Source organism: Hyperolius riggenbachi, chromosome 1, assembly GCF_040937935.1.
Source record: "Hyperolius riggenbachi isolate aHypRig1 chromosome 1, aHypRig1.pri, whole genome shotgun sequence".
Lineage (NCBI taxonomy): Eukaryota > Metazoa > Chordata > Amphibia > Anura > Hyperoliidae > Hyperolius > Hyperolius riggenbachi.
In genome coordinates this window covers 88608506-88621620 of record NC_090646.1, presented here as the reverse complement: position 1 = coordinate 88621620, position 13115 = coordinate 88608506, and the positions used below count along the sequence as shown (strand labels likewise).

Genomic DNA, 13115 nt, shown 5'->3' with positions numbered 1-13115 from the left:
CTCCTCTCTTATTTGCATTGCTACCATGTCCTCTCTCTCAACCTGATCAATGTCTAGAAGTCTCTGAGATCAGAAAGCTATGGGTCACTCACACTTGTACATCAAATAGTGAGGAACATTGGAAGTGAGCAGACTGTAAAGGCCCATGGCGGGATTTTTCAGAAGGATTTTTATGGAAGAATTATCTTTTCTACAATATCACACATCATCTTTTAACAAAAATTTGTTAATGTTTCACGGTGCACCTCACGCGGCGATCGCCATGCTGGATTAAAACGTGGAGGATTGTTCCAATCCTCATTGACTTTTGCTGGTTTTGCTGTGATCATGTAAATGCTCGTTTACAAGTTTGTTCATTTATAATGGCGTCAAGGCGCTTGCAGATTCACCCAGATGGATTGGGGAACAATGGTGTGGCGGAGATTCCCAATCCATCTGGTTGTGGGTATTAAGCTTCACTCTTGCTTCTTCTTGGCCGAGAATAAGTGGTCTATTAAATTGTCTATTGAGCTTGTTTAAAAATACGGCACATTGACAATTATATAATACCACAAAACAATTATATAATACCACAAAACTGGTGGTCTCTTCACTAGTAATCATTCTCAATCATAACTAGAGTTTCATTTAGCACCAGAAGACATTCCTAGAAGTAACAAGGGAATCGGGTTAATTTGCTGTTAGTGTTGTTAGTTTAGTTTAGTTAATTGTAACCAACGAGGTTGGCACTGTTGCATAAAATCACTTAAATTCATGTTCTTGGCCGGGGAAGACCAGAAGTACCGAATTATCAAAGACATAAAAGAGCTTAAGGAGGTTGGATCTGACTAGATCAGATACCAAACTCACTCAGGATCAAAGACCTCTCATTGAATACAAAGCTAGAAGGTGTCATACTCACTTACAGATCACTCAAGTATTGATAATTATAGAGGAGCCGGGATGTGTATGAAGGGTGAAAAACCCACCATCCGGGGCAAACGCGGCATTTCATCAAACTCAATTACAATTCTTAATATAAATTCCCACCCATAAAGGATATTTAACAGAACAAAGTGGTACTCAATGAGAGAGCGATGATTTGGAAGAAAACTAACATAGTAGGTACCGTTCTCTTCATTAATTTAAAGTTACGCCTTGAACATTGCTTGCTGTAACAACTCCAACCATGTATGTTAGATCATGTTGGATATGTCATGTCATGCTATGTCATGTTATGTCATGTTATGTTTAAAAACTCAATAAAAATTATTGGGAAAAAAAAAAATACGGCACATTGGATCATTAAACAGCAGCAAAGGCCCAGCTTGCCCCACTCGCTGGAAGCTGCTCCATCTTGCTCCATGTCGGTGTTCTTCTTTTCATCCCCTTAGAGACATGAAATTTCATTTAGTTATCCCCAGGTACACTTGTCAGTACAGCGCTTGTTCCTCGCAGTGTCACCCATGGGCTCGAAATTGATCTAACACTAATAGTGTGTGTACACATCTTAACTGAGGGCAGGGACAATATAACAAGTTTAATAGTACATGATCTGTCTTGGGAGCTGAATGACTTTGAGTTTTCAACTGCCTCCGGTACATCCAGGTAGGTTTTCATTTGTATGAGACCTTGATCACATCATACGTGCTGCCTGTGCACATTTCGGCAGAGTGTATGGTGTGCGGCACCCAAGAACGGCAGAAGTGCATAGACAGGCTACCTACTGCTAAGGGACACCTGTAGCTGCTTATGACAGGCAAGGTAAGTAAGAGTGAAGTGACAGCAGCCAGCCAACACACTTGGGGTGCAGTTCGGTGGGTGTTGGTAGGTCCATGGAGGGCGAAGTGTAGAGCGCCAGGGTATCTGTGCCTATAGGCTCCTGTGATGCAAATCTGGGCCTGATTCCAGGAAAGCTATGTTTAGGATTATGACTACAGATACAATTTGTTTGTTTTTTTCATTAGTTTATTTTCATTTCCGGTTCGCTTTAACTCCTCAGACAAGGTCCTCTCTACTGTTCCGTTCTATTACTTTATTGGTTTTTGCCGTACAACTATTTTTTTTGTCATTCATGGTGTTTTTGTCTGTGATGTTTATGTGACTCATCCTAATGAAGTCCTGATGAAGCTGACGTAAATGTAATGACTTGTGTTCCAGAACTTGCGTTTATTAAGTCAGCATGCAGCATGATGTCAGAGCTGGTGGACTCCCTGCAGACAGTTTTGTTGTATGGCCACAAGCAGAACGGCAATATCCCAGCATTCCTCACTCCTGTGCTACGGAACATCGTTATCAGCTTGGCAAGGCTGCCTGTAGTGAACAGCTATACCCGGGTGCCACCGCTGGTGAGTCATTGTTTCATCACTCAAACAAGTTTCAGTTCACAAAATCGGCTCAGTTAAAAGTGGTATGAATCTCAGCATTTCTTCTTCACTCTAAAATAAAACTTACTACTAGAAAAAAAAATGTAGCAGAATCACCATTCTGCTTCAGTGGAAAACGTATTCCTGATGCCACCAGATTACATTGTCATTTGTTTACATTTCCTTATCAGCCACAATTAGTAAACATTCCTTGCAGTTCTGAAACTGCTGCAAGATTAGCAGAAAGAGGAGAAATATTCACTAGATACTTCATATTATATAAACCTAGAAGCTATGCAATGGCAGCTTTCAGCGTGGATAAACTGTACTTTGGGAACTTGTAATAATACTTGTGCACAAAAACAAACATGATAACTGAATGGGTAATAAAAAGTAGGAAAACCATTTTTTATTGAATGTTATGTCAGAGTTTTATCCCACTTTAAAGTGAACCTGAACAGAGTAAAATTATTTAAAAAGTACCTGCAAATGAATATTATATACTTTTGTTGCCATCAGTTTCTCTCAGAAGCTCACCATTTTCTTCTAATAACGATTCCTTCCAGTTCTGATTAGATCTAGTCAGACTTGCCTCTCAGGAAGCTGAGAGCCGTGGGGCCCTTTTTTACTATATCACTTGCTGTCAGTTATGAATGAAACGACAGCTGATGTGCAAGGTAATGTCAATGTTTCCCTGTGGCCCAGTTGATATTACTGGTTAATGGAATGCTGACCTGGAAGCTGTTACGGGGTCATCGCCATTTAAAAAAAATGAAGGATGTATCATTCGATTGGTTATAGTGGACATACAGAATGTGGGAGGGAGAAAGAGATATATATATATATATATTATACACACAAATTTTATTTGGTTAACTGTTGGGGAGCGTGGCAGGTAAGGAGTTAATTTTAAATGTAATTATAGGTCTATTTAAAAAAGTGTGTGTAGGTGTAATTTTACTATTTGACCACAAGATTTCCTCGTGCATAAATTTCCTGTGCGTACTATTAGTACGCAAACAGTAATTAATGCGTGGACATGTAAGTATTAGGGATGGCCCTGCTTAGGAAAACTCATGGAGAAGCATGTAGCATGTGATCAGTTTGATCAGCTGATAGATTTGTAAGGTTCTGATTTGCTGGTCATGTGTTAAACCAGGAAGTCCTCACAGCAAATCAGAAGCTTACAAATCTATCAGGTGATCCAACTGTTTACATGCTTCTCCAGGAGTTCTCCTAAGCAGGGCCATCCCTAGTAAGCATCGGCTTTATTTCCAAATAAAATATTGGCGCCATGCATTGTACTAGGGAGATATTTTAAACGTTGCAGTAACTGGGACAAAAGGGCAAATAAAATGTGTGGCTTTTATACATACTAGAATGTGATATTTTAATACTATAATGACCGAAAAACTGAGAAATAATGACTTTTTTTCCTTATTATTCCTATTAAAATGCATTTAGAATAAAATCATTTTTAGCAAAAAGTACCACCCAACAAAGGCCTAATTGGTAATTGGTGGCGAAAAAAAATAATGTATAGATTATTTCAGTGTTATAAGTACTAATAAAGTTAATGACGGATGAATGGATGCAGTGCTGGAAGGTGAAAATTGCTCTGGTTTTTAAAGGACTTACGAGCCCAAATAAAAAAAAAATGTTAGGTACCGGCCTGAAATTTGAATGCACGGAGGATGCCATCCGCGCCCTCCGTGCAGTTCCGCTGGGTCCCCGCAGTTAAATCGTCCCCCGGGCCGCTCCCGATCCCACAGCCCGGGTCGGGCTCTCCTGCCTCTTGCAAAATGGCCGCCTGAGCTGGCAGCGGCTGCGCAGTCCGCACAGACGCGAGTGCAGCTGCGCAGCTCTAGGGCTTCCCCCCCCCCCCCCCCCCCCGGTCCACGCAACAGGGTACACAATACCAGTTGCCTGGCAGCCTTGATTATCTATTTGGCTACAGTAGTGTCTGATCACGCCAAAAGCAAGCCTGCAGCTAATCTTGTCAGAAACACCTGACCTGCTGTACGCTTGTTCAGGGTCTATGGCTAAAAGTACGGCTGCCAGGCAACAAGTATTGTTTAACTTCTTGCCGACCACGTAACGCCGATTGGCATGAACACGGCAGCAGCCCCAAGTCCTATGGGGTAGATTGCAGGGGATCGCGTGCGCATCTCTGCTTGAATGATTGAGCTCTTCCGCCATCAGTCTCCCAGCGGTGATCGCAGCTTGGAGACTGTTAGACGGTGAAACCGCCGTCTAATAACACTGTACAGTGCTGCGATGAGCAGCAGCGCTGTACTGGGGACAGCCGTGTGACACGCTGTCCCCCTGGTAGGCACTAAAGCAATCCGCTGTAATAGGCTGTATGTAATGTTAAAAAAATTTGTAAAATGTATTTTTAAAAAAAAAAAAAAGGTAAAAACCTGGGGAGCGATCACACCACACAAACAGAAAGCTCTGTTGGTGGGCAGAAAAGGGCGGGGAAAGGATCACTTCTATGCTGAGTTGTACGGCCGTGCAGCGAGTCCTTAAAGCTGCAGTGGCCTAATTTGTAAAAAATAGCCTGGTCACTAGGGTGGTTTAATACCGTGGTCCTTAAGTGGTTAAAAAGCAATTAATATGGCCTCAATATCCCTCTTGCTTCAGTTGTCCTTTAACCCCGGCAGATTTTTATGTCTCCTGGATGATGTGATAAGAGCCCTGGCTTTCTTGTCCCTCTTCCTCTCTCCATCGGGGTGTGCATGCTTCTCAGCCTAGCTCAGTGATCTGCAAACTTGGCTCTCCAGCTGTTAAAGAGACACTGAAGCGAGAATAAATCTCGCTTCTTGTCTCATAGTCAGCAGGGGCATGTGTGCCCCTGCTAAAACGCCGCTATCCCGCGGCTAAACGGGGGTCCCTTACCCCCCAAACCCCCCCTGCAAAATCTACGACCAACTTGGTCGTAGACTTTGCTGCTGTTGAGGCAGGGCTAACGGCTGCATCCCTGCCTCTCAGCGCCGTCTATCAGCGGCGCATTGCCGCCTCTCCCCCGCCCCTCTCAGCGAAGGAAGACTGAGAGGGGTGGGGGAGAGGCGGAGATACGCGCTGACAGACGCGCGTGGGGCAGGGCTGCGGCGGTTAGCCCTGCCTCTATCCAGAAGAGATCCCCGGCTGCACGGAGGGGATTTCGGGGGGTAAGGGACCCCCGTTTAGCCGCGGGATAGCGGCGGTTTAGCAGGGGCACACATTACCTCTGCTGCCTATGAGGTCTGAAGCGAGATTTATTCTCGCTTCAGACTCTCTTTAAGGAACTACAACTCCCACAATGCATTGCAGGAGTCTGACAGCCACAGTCATGATTCATAAAGGCAAATGCATTGTGGAACTTATAGTTCCTTAACAGCTGGAGAGCCAAGTTTGCAGATCACTGGCCCAGCTGAAACTACATGCACTTTCACTGCTTGGCTGCAGACCAGACGCGGATCTAGAGGGGTGCAGGCATGGCTAGTGCCATGGGCGCTATTGCACCATGGGCGCCATGCCTGCCCCCGTGCCACTGCTCCCCACTGTCAGCCTCCCATCCTGGGTTGCGTCCCCCAACCCACCCGCCGCTGCCCTCACACCACCGCTCTGTGTCCTCTCCTGGCAGCGCCCCCCCTGCCGAGTCTCCACTGGCGTCCCCGCCGCCATCATGGTTACAGACCACCTAGTGAGATCCTTGAATAGAGAGGGCGCTCGAGCTACCCGGCCGCTGTACTTCAAATGCGGAAGTGACTTCACTTCCTGCATTTGGAGTACGCCGGGTAGCAAGTGCACCTTCTCTGTCCAATGAGCTCACTGGGTGGTCTGTAACCATGACGGCGGCGGGGACTCACTTGGCTACGGCAGCGGTGGGGGAGCAGCGCGCACCAGGATACAGGTACAGCAAACCGCCTGCATCCAGCAACCATTTACTCTGCCCAGCCATCCTGACCTGTACCCAGCCATCCTTCACCCCGGCGTGCACCCAGCCATTCTTTGTCCTGCAGGCAGCCACCCTGCACTCAGTTAGCCTGCACCCAGTTAGCCTGCACCCAGCCACCCTTTACCCAGCCACCCTTTACCCAGCCACCCTTTACCCAGCCACCCTTTACCCAGCCACCCTTTACCCAGCCACCCTTTACCCAGCCACCCTTTACCCCGCCACCCTTTACCCCGCCACCCTTTACCCCGCCACCCTTTACCCCGCCACCCTTTACCCCGCCACCCTTTACCCCGCCACCCTTTACCCAGCCAACCTTTACCCAGCCACCCTTTACCCAGCCACCCTTTACCCAGCCACCCTTTACCCAGCCACCCTTTACCCAGCCACCCTTTACCCAGCCACCCTTTACCCAGCCACCCTTTACCCAGCCACCCTTTACCCAGCCACCCTTCACCCAGCCACCCTTCACCCAGCACCCAGTTACCCTTCACCCAGCCACCCTTCAGCAACACCAAGCCACCCTTCAACCAGTACCCATCCACCCTTCACCCAGCCACCCTGAAGCCAGCCACCCTTCAACCAGCATCCAGCCAATATATTTACCCTGCACCCAGCCACCCTTTACCCAGCACCCAGCTACCCTGCAGCCAGCCACCCTTCACCCAGCCAGCCTACACCCAGCACCCAGCCACTATTCACCCTGCACCCAGCACCTAGCCACCATTCACCCAGCCACCCTGCACCCAGCCACCCTTCACCCAACCCCGAGCCACCCTTCAACCAGCACCCAGCCACCCTTTACCCAGCCACCCTGCAACCAGCCAGCAGCCAGCCAGCCACCCTTTACCCAGCCACCCTGCATCCAGCCACTCTTCACCCTGCACCAAGCCACCTTGCACCCAGCCACCCTTCAACTAGCCACCCACTCTGAACCCTAACCTAGCCACCTTTCAAGGGAAAAAGGAGTGTGTGGGGGGGGGCACACTTTCAGTGTTTGCCATAGGCGCCATATTACCCAGATACGCCTCTGCTGCAGACTGAAATGGTACTGAACAATTATTTTAGCCTGCTAAAGTCCTGTGTCTGTGCCGGTTCTTACACTTTACTGGAGTGGCTGGATAGGTACTAGATCCTATTCAGAAAGCCAGTACCTATTCAGTGACTAAGAAAACTGGTTTTCTTTCATGTCTTCTCAGGTGTGGAAACTTGGTTGGTCTCCTAAAACTGGAGGAGAATTTGGCACTTCACTTCCTGAGATCCCTGTGGAGTTCTTACAAGAGAAAGAAGTATTCAAAGAATTTATCTACCGCATCAATACGTTGGGTAAGCTGCATGTTTTACTGTTCTTCAGGACATCTGTTGTCTGTTCCAATGCCATCTTATAGAGGTCGGCAGGGAAATACAGAATCATTTGTTCTCTGAAAGCTATTTCCATTCTGTCCACTCTGGTCTCATCTTCCCAGTGCACAGGGACCAGTAAAAGGAGAGCTGGATAACCTTTATCTTCCGAGAGTCAAAACTACATTCCACAGACACTGCTGCTTTGCAGTTATAAAAACATGTATGGGTCCCTGAGGATGTGAGCATAACCTTCACTGTGGACACAGGAATAAGGGAACAAGAATGAGAAAACTACTTTTAACAGGCTCAGCTGTGTCTGCAGCATTTTCATAGCATTGTGCTTGTCGTCACTGTATATGTCTATAGTGTTTGTTTTAGCAGTGGGGCACCACTAGCTGGCGCTGTGTCGTCTGCTGATGTTGCTGCACTGGTTGCAATGTTAGAGACAGCCACTTGATGGAGCTGCTTATAGCAGACTAGCCTTTAAGGGAACCCGAGGTGAGAGGGATATGGAGGCTGCCATATTTATTTACTTGTAAACCATGCTAGTTGCCTGGCAGCCCTATTGATCTTCTGGCATAAGTAATGTCTAAGCTACAACCTTGGAACAAGCATATGGCTAATCCAGTAAAAAGAGTCAGCTGAGTCAGAGTACCTGATCTGCACAGGCTTGTGCAGGGTCAAGGGTTAAAAGTATTCGAGATACAGGATCAGGACGACTGCCAGGCATCTGTATTGTTTAAAAAGAAATACATATGGCAGCCTTCATATCCCTCTCACCTCGGGTTCCCCTTAAAGTTAGGTTTAAAGTGGACCTGAACTCTTGCACAGGGCAGAAGGAAACATAGAACAATGCTCCCTGTATGTATTTAGAAATAAATAATTCCCCCTCATTTGTGTCTAATCACAAGTTGTCATTTGATCTCTCCCCTGTGTCACATGACTGCCATGGCAGAGATGGCAGATGAGCTCTTTTGAAAGCACAGACTGTTAACAATATGTCTGCTTCCATGAATCAGGAAGTAGAAACACTGCAGATTTATTTTAGGATTTGTATCAGCTGTAACAAAGAAATGTTTTTTGTTTTAAAGGTTATTATGCTTTTGTGTATCTTTTAGAGCAGAGAGGAAGTTCTGAATTCAGGTCCGCTTTTAATGGGTGAGGCATAGTTAGGATGGGTTGTATCGGTGCATTGAACAGCTGGCGTATCTAGACACCAGGGAACTGTATATGGTAAGGAGGACCACTAGATACCAGGGAACTGTATATGGGAAGGAGGACCACTAGACACCAGTGAACTGTATATGGGAAGGAGGACCACTGGATACCAGGGAACTGTATATGGGAAGGAGGACCACTGGATACCAGGGAACTGTATATGGGAAGGAGGACCACTAGATACCAGGGAACTGTATATGGGAAGGAGGACCACTAGACACCAGGGAACTGTATATGGGAAGGAGGACCACTAGATACCAGGGAACTGTATATGGGAAGGAGGACCACTAGACACCAGTGATCTGTATATGGGAAGGAGGACCACTGGATACCAGGGAACTGTATATGGGAAGGAGGACCACTGGATACCAGGGAACTGTATATGGGAAGGAGGACCACTGGATACCAGGGAACTGTATATGGGAAGGAGGACCACTAGACACCAGTGAACTGTATATGGTAAGGAGGACCACTTGATACCAGGGAACTGTATATGGGAAGGAGGACCACTAGACACCAATGAACTGTATATGGTAAGGAGGACCACTAGATACCAGGGAACTGTATATGGGAAGGAGGACCACTAGATACCAGGGAACTGTATATGGGAAGGAGGACCACTGGATACCAGGGAACTGTATATGGGAAGGAGGACCACTAGACACCAGTGAACTGTATATGGTAAGGAGGACCACTAGACACCAGGGAACTGTATATGGGAAGGAGGACCACTAGATACCAGGGAACTGTATATGGGAAGGAGGACCACTAGACACCAGTGAACTGTATATGGTAAGGAGGACCACTAGATACCAGGGAACTGTATATGGGAAGGAGGACCACTAGACACCAGGGAACTGTATAGGGAAGAAGGAGGCTTTAGACACCAGGGAACTTTATAAGGGAGGCAAATGGGACACTAGATATTGAGTTTGGCCCACAACTTGCTCCCATTGTTCTATATCAGCCCACTTAGTATTTGAGTTTGACCTCCCTGCCTTAGAATGTAAGCTGAAATGGGAGAGTTCTCTCTTATGTTTTATTACTGCTGTGTAAAGTGGGTACATATATTTTTCTCCCCTACCTACAATGCTTTAGCTGACCTTTTCAATTGTCTTGCTGTAACCCATTGTTTAGTTTAACTTTCTATAGCTTGTATTCTCCATTGTACAGCTCCACTGAAGATACTGGTGCCATATAAATCCAAAATAACAATAGTAATATTGCTGCATACCTGCAAAGTCTCTTATGTAAGCCTTCTGCCTCCTGGACTGGACCAAAGTAGGAAAATGGGGCGCATATGAGAAGTCGGCAAATCGGGAGCCGTCATTGACTCTGTTAAATATCGGCTATTGGGTGCAAAACTGGACGAATCGGGTGCCCATTCACGCCTTTTGTGGTTTATCGATTTTACAATGCTAAAACAAAAAATATCGTTCTAAAATTAGTTTTTACAGTTCTCATTTTTTAAATGATTGTTTTAACTTTTCAATATTTTGATATTACACTTTTTTTAAAATCTATTTTACATTTGTTTTTAGAATTATAATTACATTATTGTTTTGACATGTAATTGTACTATTTTTGTCATTTTTTTACATTATTTTTGAGATTTTTAATTTTGGGGGTATTTTTTTAGAATTATAATTACGTTAATTATGGTCTTTACATGTAATTTTACTTTTTATATATATATATATATATATATATATATATATAATTTTTACAATCTTTTTGAGATCTTTTTAATTTTTTTTTTTGGGGGGGGGGGACGACTTAGGATTAGGCACTACTATGGGAGTCTTGGGGTTAGGCACCACTAAAGGGGTTCTTAGGGTTAGGCACCACCAGGGGGGGGGGTCTTATGGTAAGCGCACCATCGGGAAATTTAGGATTGGGCACTACTATGGTAGTCTTGGGGTTAGGCACCACTAAAGCTGTCTGGATGGTGTAATAGTTAAGGGCTCTGCCTCTGACACTGGAGACCACGGTTCGAATCTCGGCCCTGCCTGTTCAGTAAGCCAGCACCTATTCAGCAGGAGACCTTAGGCAAGTCTCCCTAACACTGCTACTGCCTATAGAGCGCGTCCTAGTGGCTGCTGCTCTGGCGCTTTGAGTCCGCCAGGAGAAAAGCGCTATAAAGTGTTTGTCTTTTAAAGGGGTTCTTAGGGTTAGGCACCACCAGGGGAGTCTTAGGGTTAGGCAATACCAGGGGGGGTCTTAGGGTTAGGCACCACCGGGGGGAGGGGGTATTAGGGTTAGGCACCATCAGAGGGGTCTTAGGGTTAGGCACCACCAGGGGGGTCTTAGGGTTAGGCACCACCAGGGGGGTCTTAGGGTTAGGCACCACCAGGGGTGGTCTTCGGGTTAGGCACCACCAGGGGGGTCTTCAAGTTAGGCACCACCAGGGTGGTCTTAAAGTTAGGCACCACCAGGGGGGGTCTTAGGGTTAGGCACCACCAGGGGAATCTTTGGATTAGGCACCACCTGGAGGGTGTCCTAGTGTTAGGCACCACCAGGGGAGGTCTTAGGTTTAGGCCCCACCATGCTGATCTAAGGGTTAGCGATAGGTAGAGTGAGTGTTCTGTGTGAGAGTAGGGTTAGGTTTAGTAGTAATAAGACAAACCTTAACTCTATTTTTTTGGGGGACAAGCACGTGAGCAAGCGCTGTAACCGCGCAATACTGCTGTAGTTCCCATCCTGTCATCCTCTGGTCACCTCACCCGAACACCTACCATGGAAACAGGGTTGATCTAATCATGCTTGACTTTATTCTGATGGCTGCATTGTTTGTTAATAAATGCAAGTAATAGGTCAGTGCCCGGTCTATGTCTTATTGTACAGCAACTATTTTTTTTTCAATCACCTAAATCATTAACACTAAAATACCGTTTGATGGAAAGGTGTTATATTGGATTTAAAAAATCAGCCACTAAAATTTTTCTGAAACAAAAAAATATGATTAAGATTCCAACTAATGTTTTGTACCATTTAATTTAGACTTAACGTGTAGTTTACGGTAACCTGTTAAATGAATTTAAAACAAAGTGATAAATTAAAATGAAATGTATTTAACCGATATTTTTATACTTATTGTAAAATAAGGAATTCCGGCTGTATCCTGCGTCCTTTTTTCATAGCGCCTCTATTTTATGCACGCAGGATGGACTAGTCGCACCCAGTTTGAAGAGACTTGGGCCACACTGCTGGGAGTTCTAGTGACGCAGCCTATTGTAATGGACCAGGAAGAAAGCCAGCAAGAGGTAAGGCGGCCGTGCGGCTGCTGTCAACATAATGGCAAATCTAATGAAAATGCCTTTTCAGCCCTCATTTAACTGGATGGCTCATCTTCTCCAACTGTATTCCCTGCTGTGTAATAGAGATCCATCAGTGTAAGCGCCTCTCTCTGCTGTTGATTGGTGTGGCAGCTCTGATGGTCAGTGGGAAGCCAATTCTCCCCCATTCTGCTTATGTATTCAGTGGCATGTACTGACCCACTTGTGTACAGGGACGAGAAACTGATTAGCAGTATAACTCTTGTAGTGCAGGAACATTCGTTTTTGAAGTTTTACTCCTAGGATTTATGCCAAATATGCACCACAATAGCTACATAACACATCAGGGTGTTTTTGTTTTGTTTTATCGTTTTAACTATTCCCAAAGCAACCAATGATGCAACAGTAGAGACTTACAACAAAAACTAATCATAGATCAGGAAACCTGCCTTGAAAGACGACTATGGTTGAATTTTCAATATTCTGAAACCCAGTGGTGCAGGGAACACCACAGCAGCCGTAGTGGCTGCCATGGACCTGGCGTGAGTGGCCGGTGGTGATGGAGAGGGGTTCATGGCAGGCCTATTAGAGACCCATAATAGGCCCCCTGAGGTGCAGAATAGCACAATTGGAGTACAGGGAAGAACTCACTTCTCCAACTGCCTCTATGACAACAGCACCATCTCTCACCTTCTGGCTTCCAATACTAGGGAGCTGCTCTTTGCTACCTATATTAGGGGGCTACTTCTAGCTACCTATAGTGGGGAGGGGGGCTACTTCTAGCTACCTATAGTGGGGAGAGGGGATACTTCTAGCTACCTATAGTGGGGAGGGGGGCTACTTCTAGCTACCTATAGTGGGGAGGGGGGCTACTTCTAGCTACCTATAGTGGGGAGAGGGGATACTTCTAGCTACCTATAGTGGGGAGAGGGGCTACTTCTAGCTACCTATAGTGGGGAGGGGGGCTACTTCTAGCTACCTATAGTGGGGAGAGGG

General features: G+C 46.0%; 1 protein-coding gene across 2 annotated transcripts in view; it reads left to right on the top strand.

Annotated features, from left to right (window-relative positions):
• Positions 1–13115, top strand: part of HTT (huntingtin) — a 289833-nt gene that overhangs the window by 216805 nt on the left and 59913 nt on the right. For both annotated transcript variants that reach the window (XM_068276315.1, XM_068276307.1), the window contains 3 exons: positions 2140–2327; positions 7482–7608; positions 12007–12107. In XM_068276315.1, the coding sequence (XP_068132416.1) occupies positions 2140–2327; positions 7482–7608; positions 12007–12107 (416 nt within the window). The remainder of the gene's footprint in view (positions 1–2139; positions 2328–7481; positions 7609–12006; positions 12108–13115) is intronic.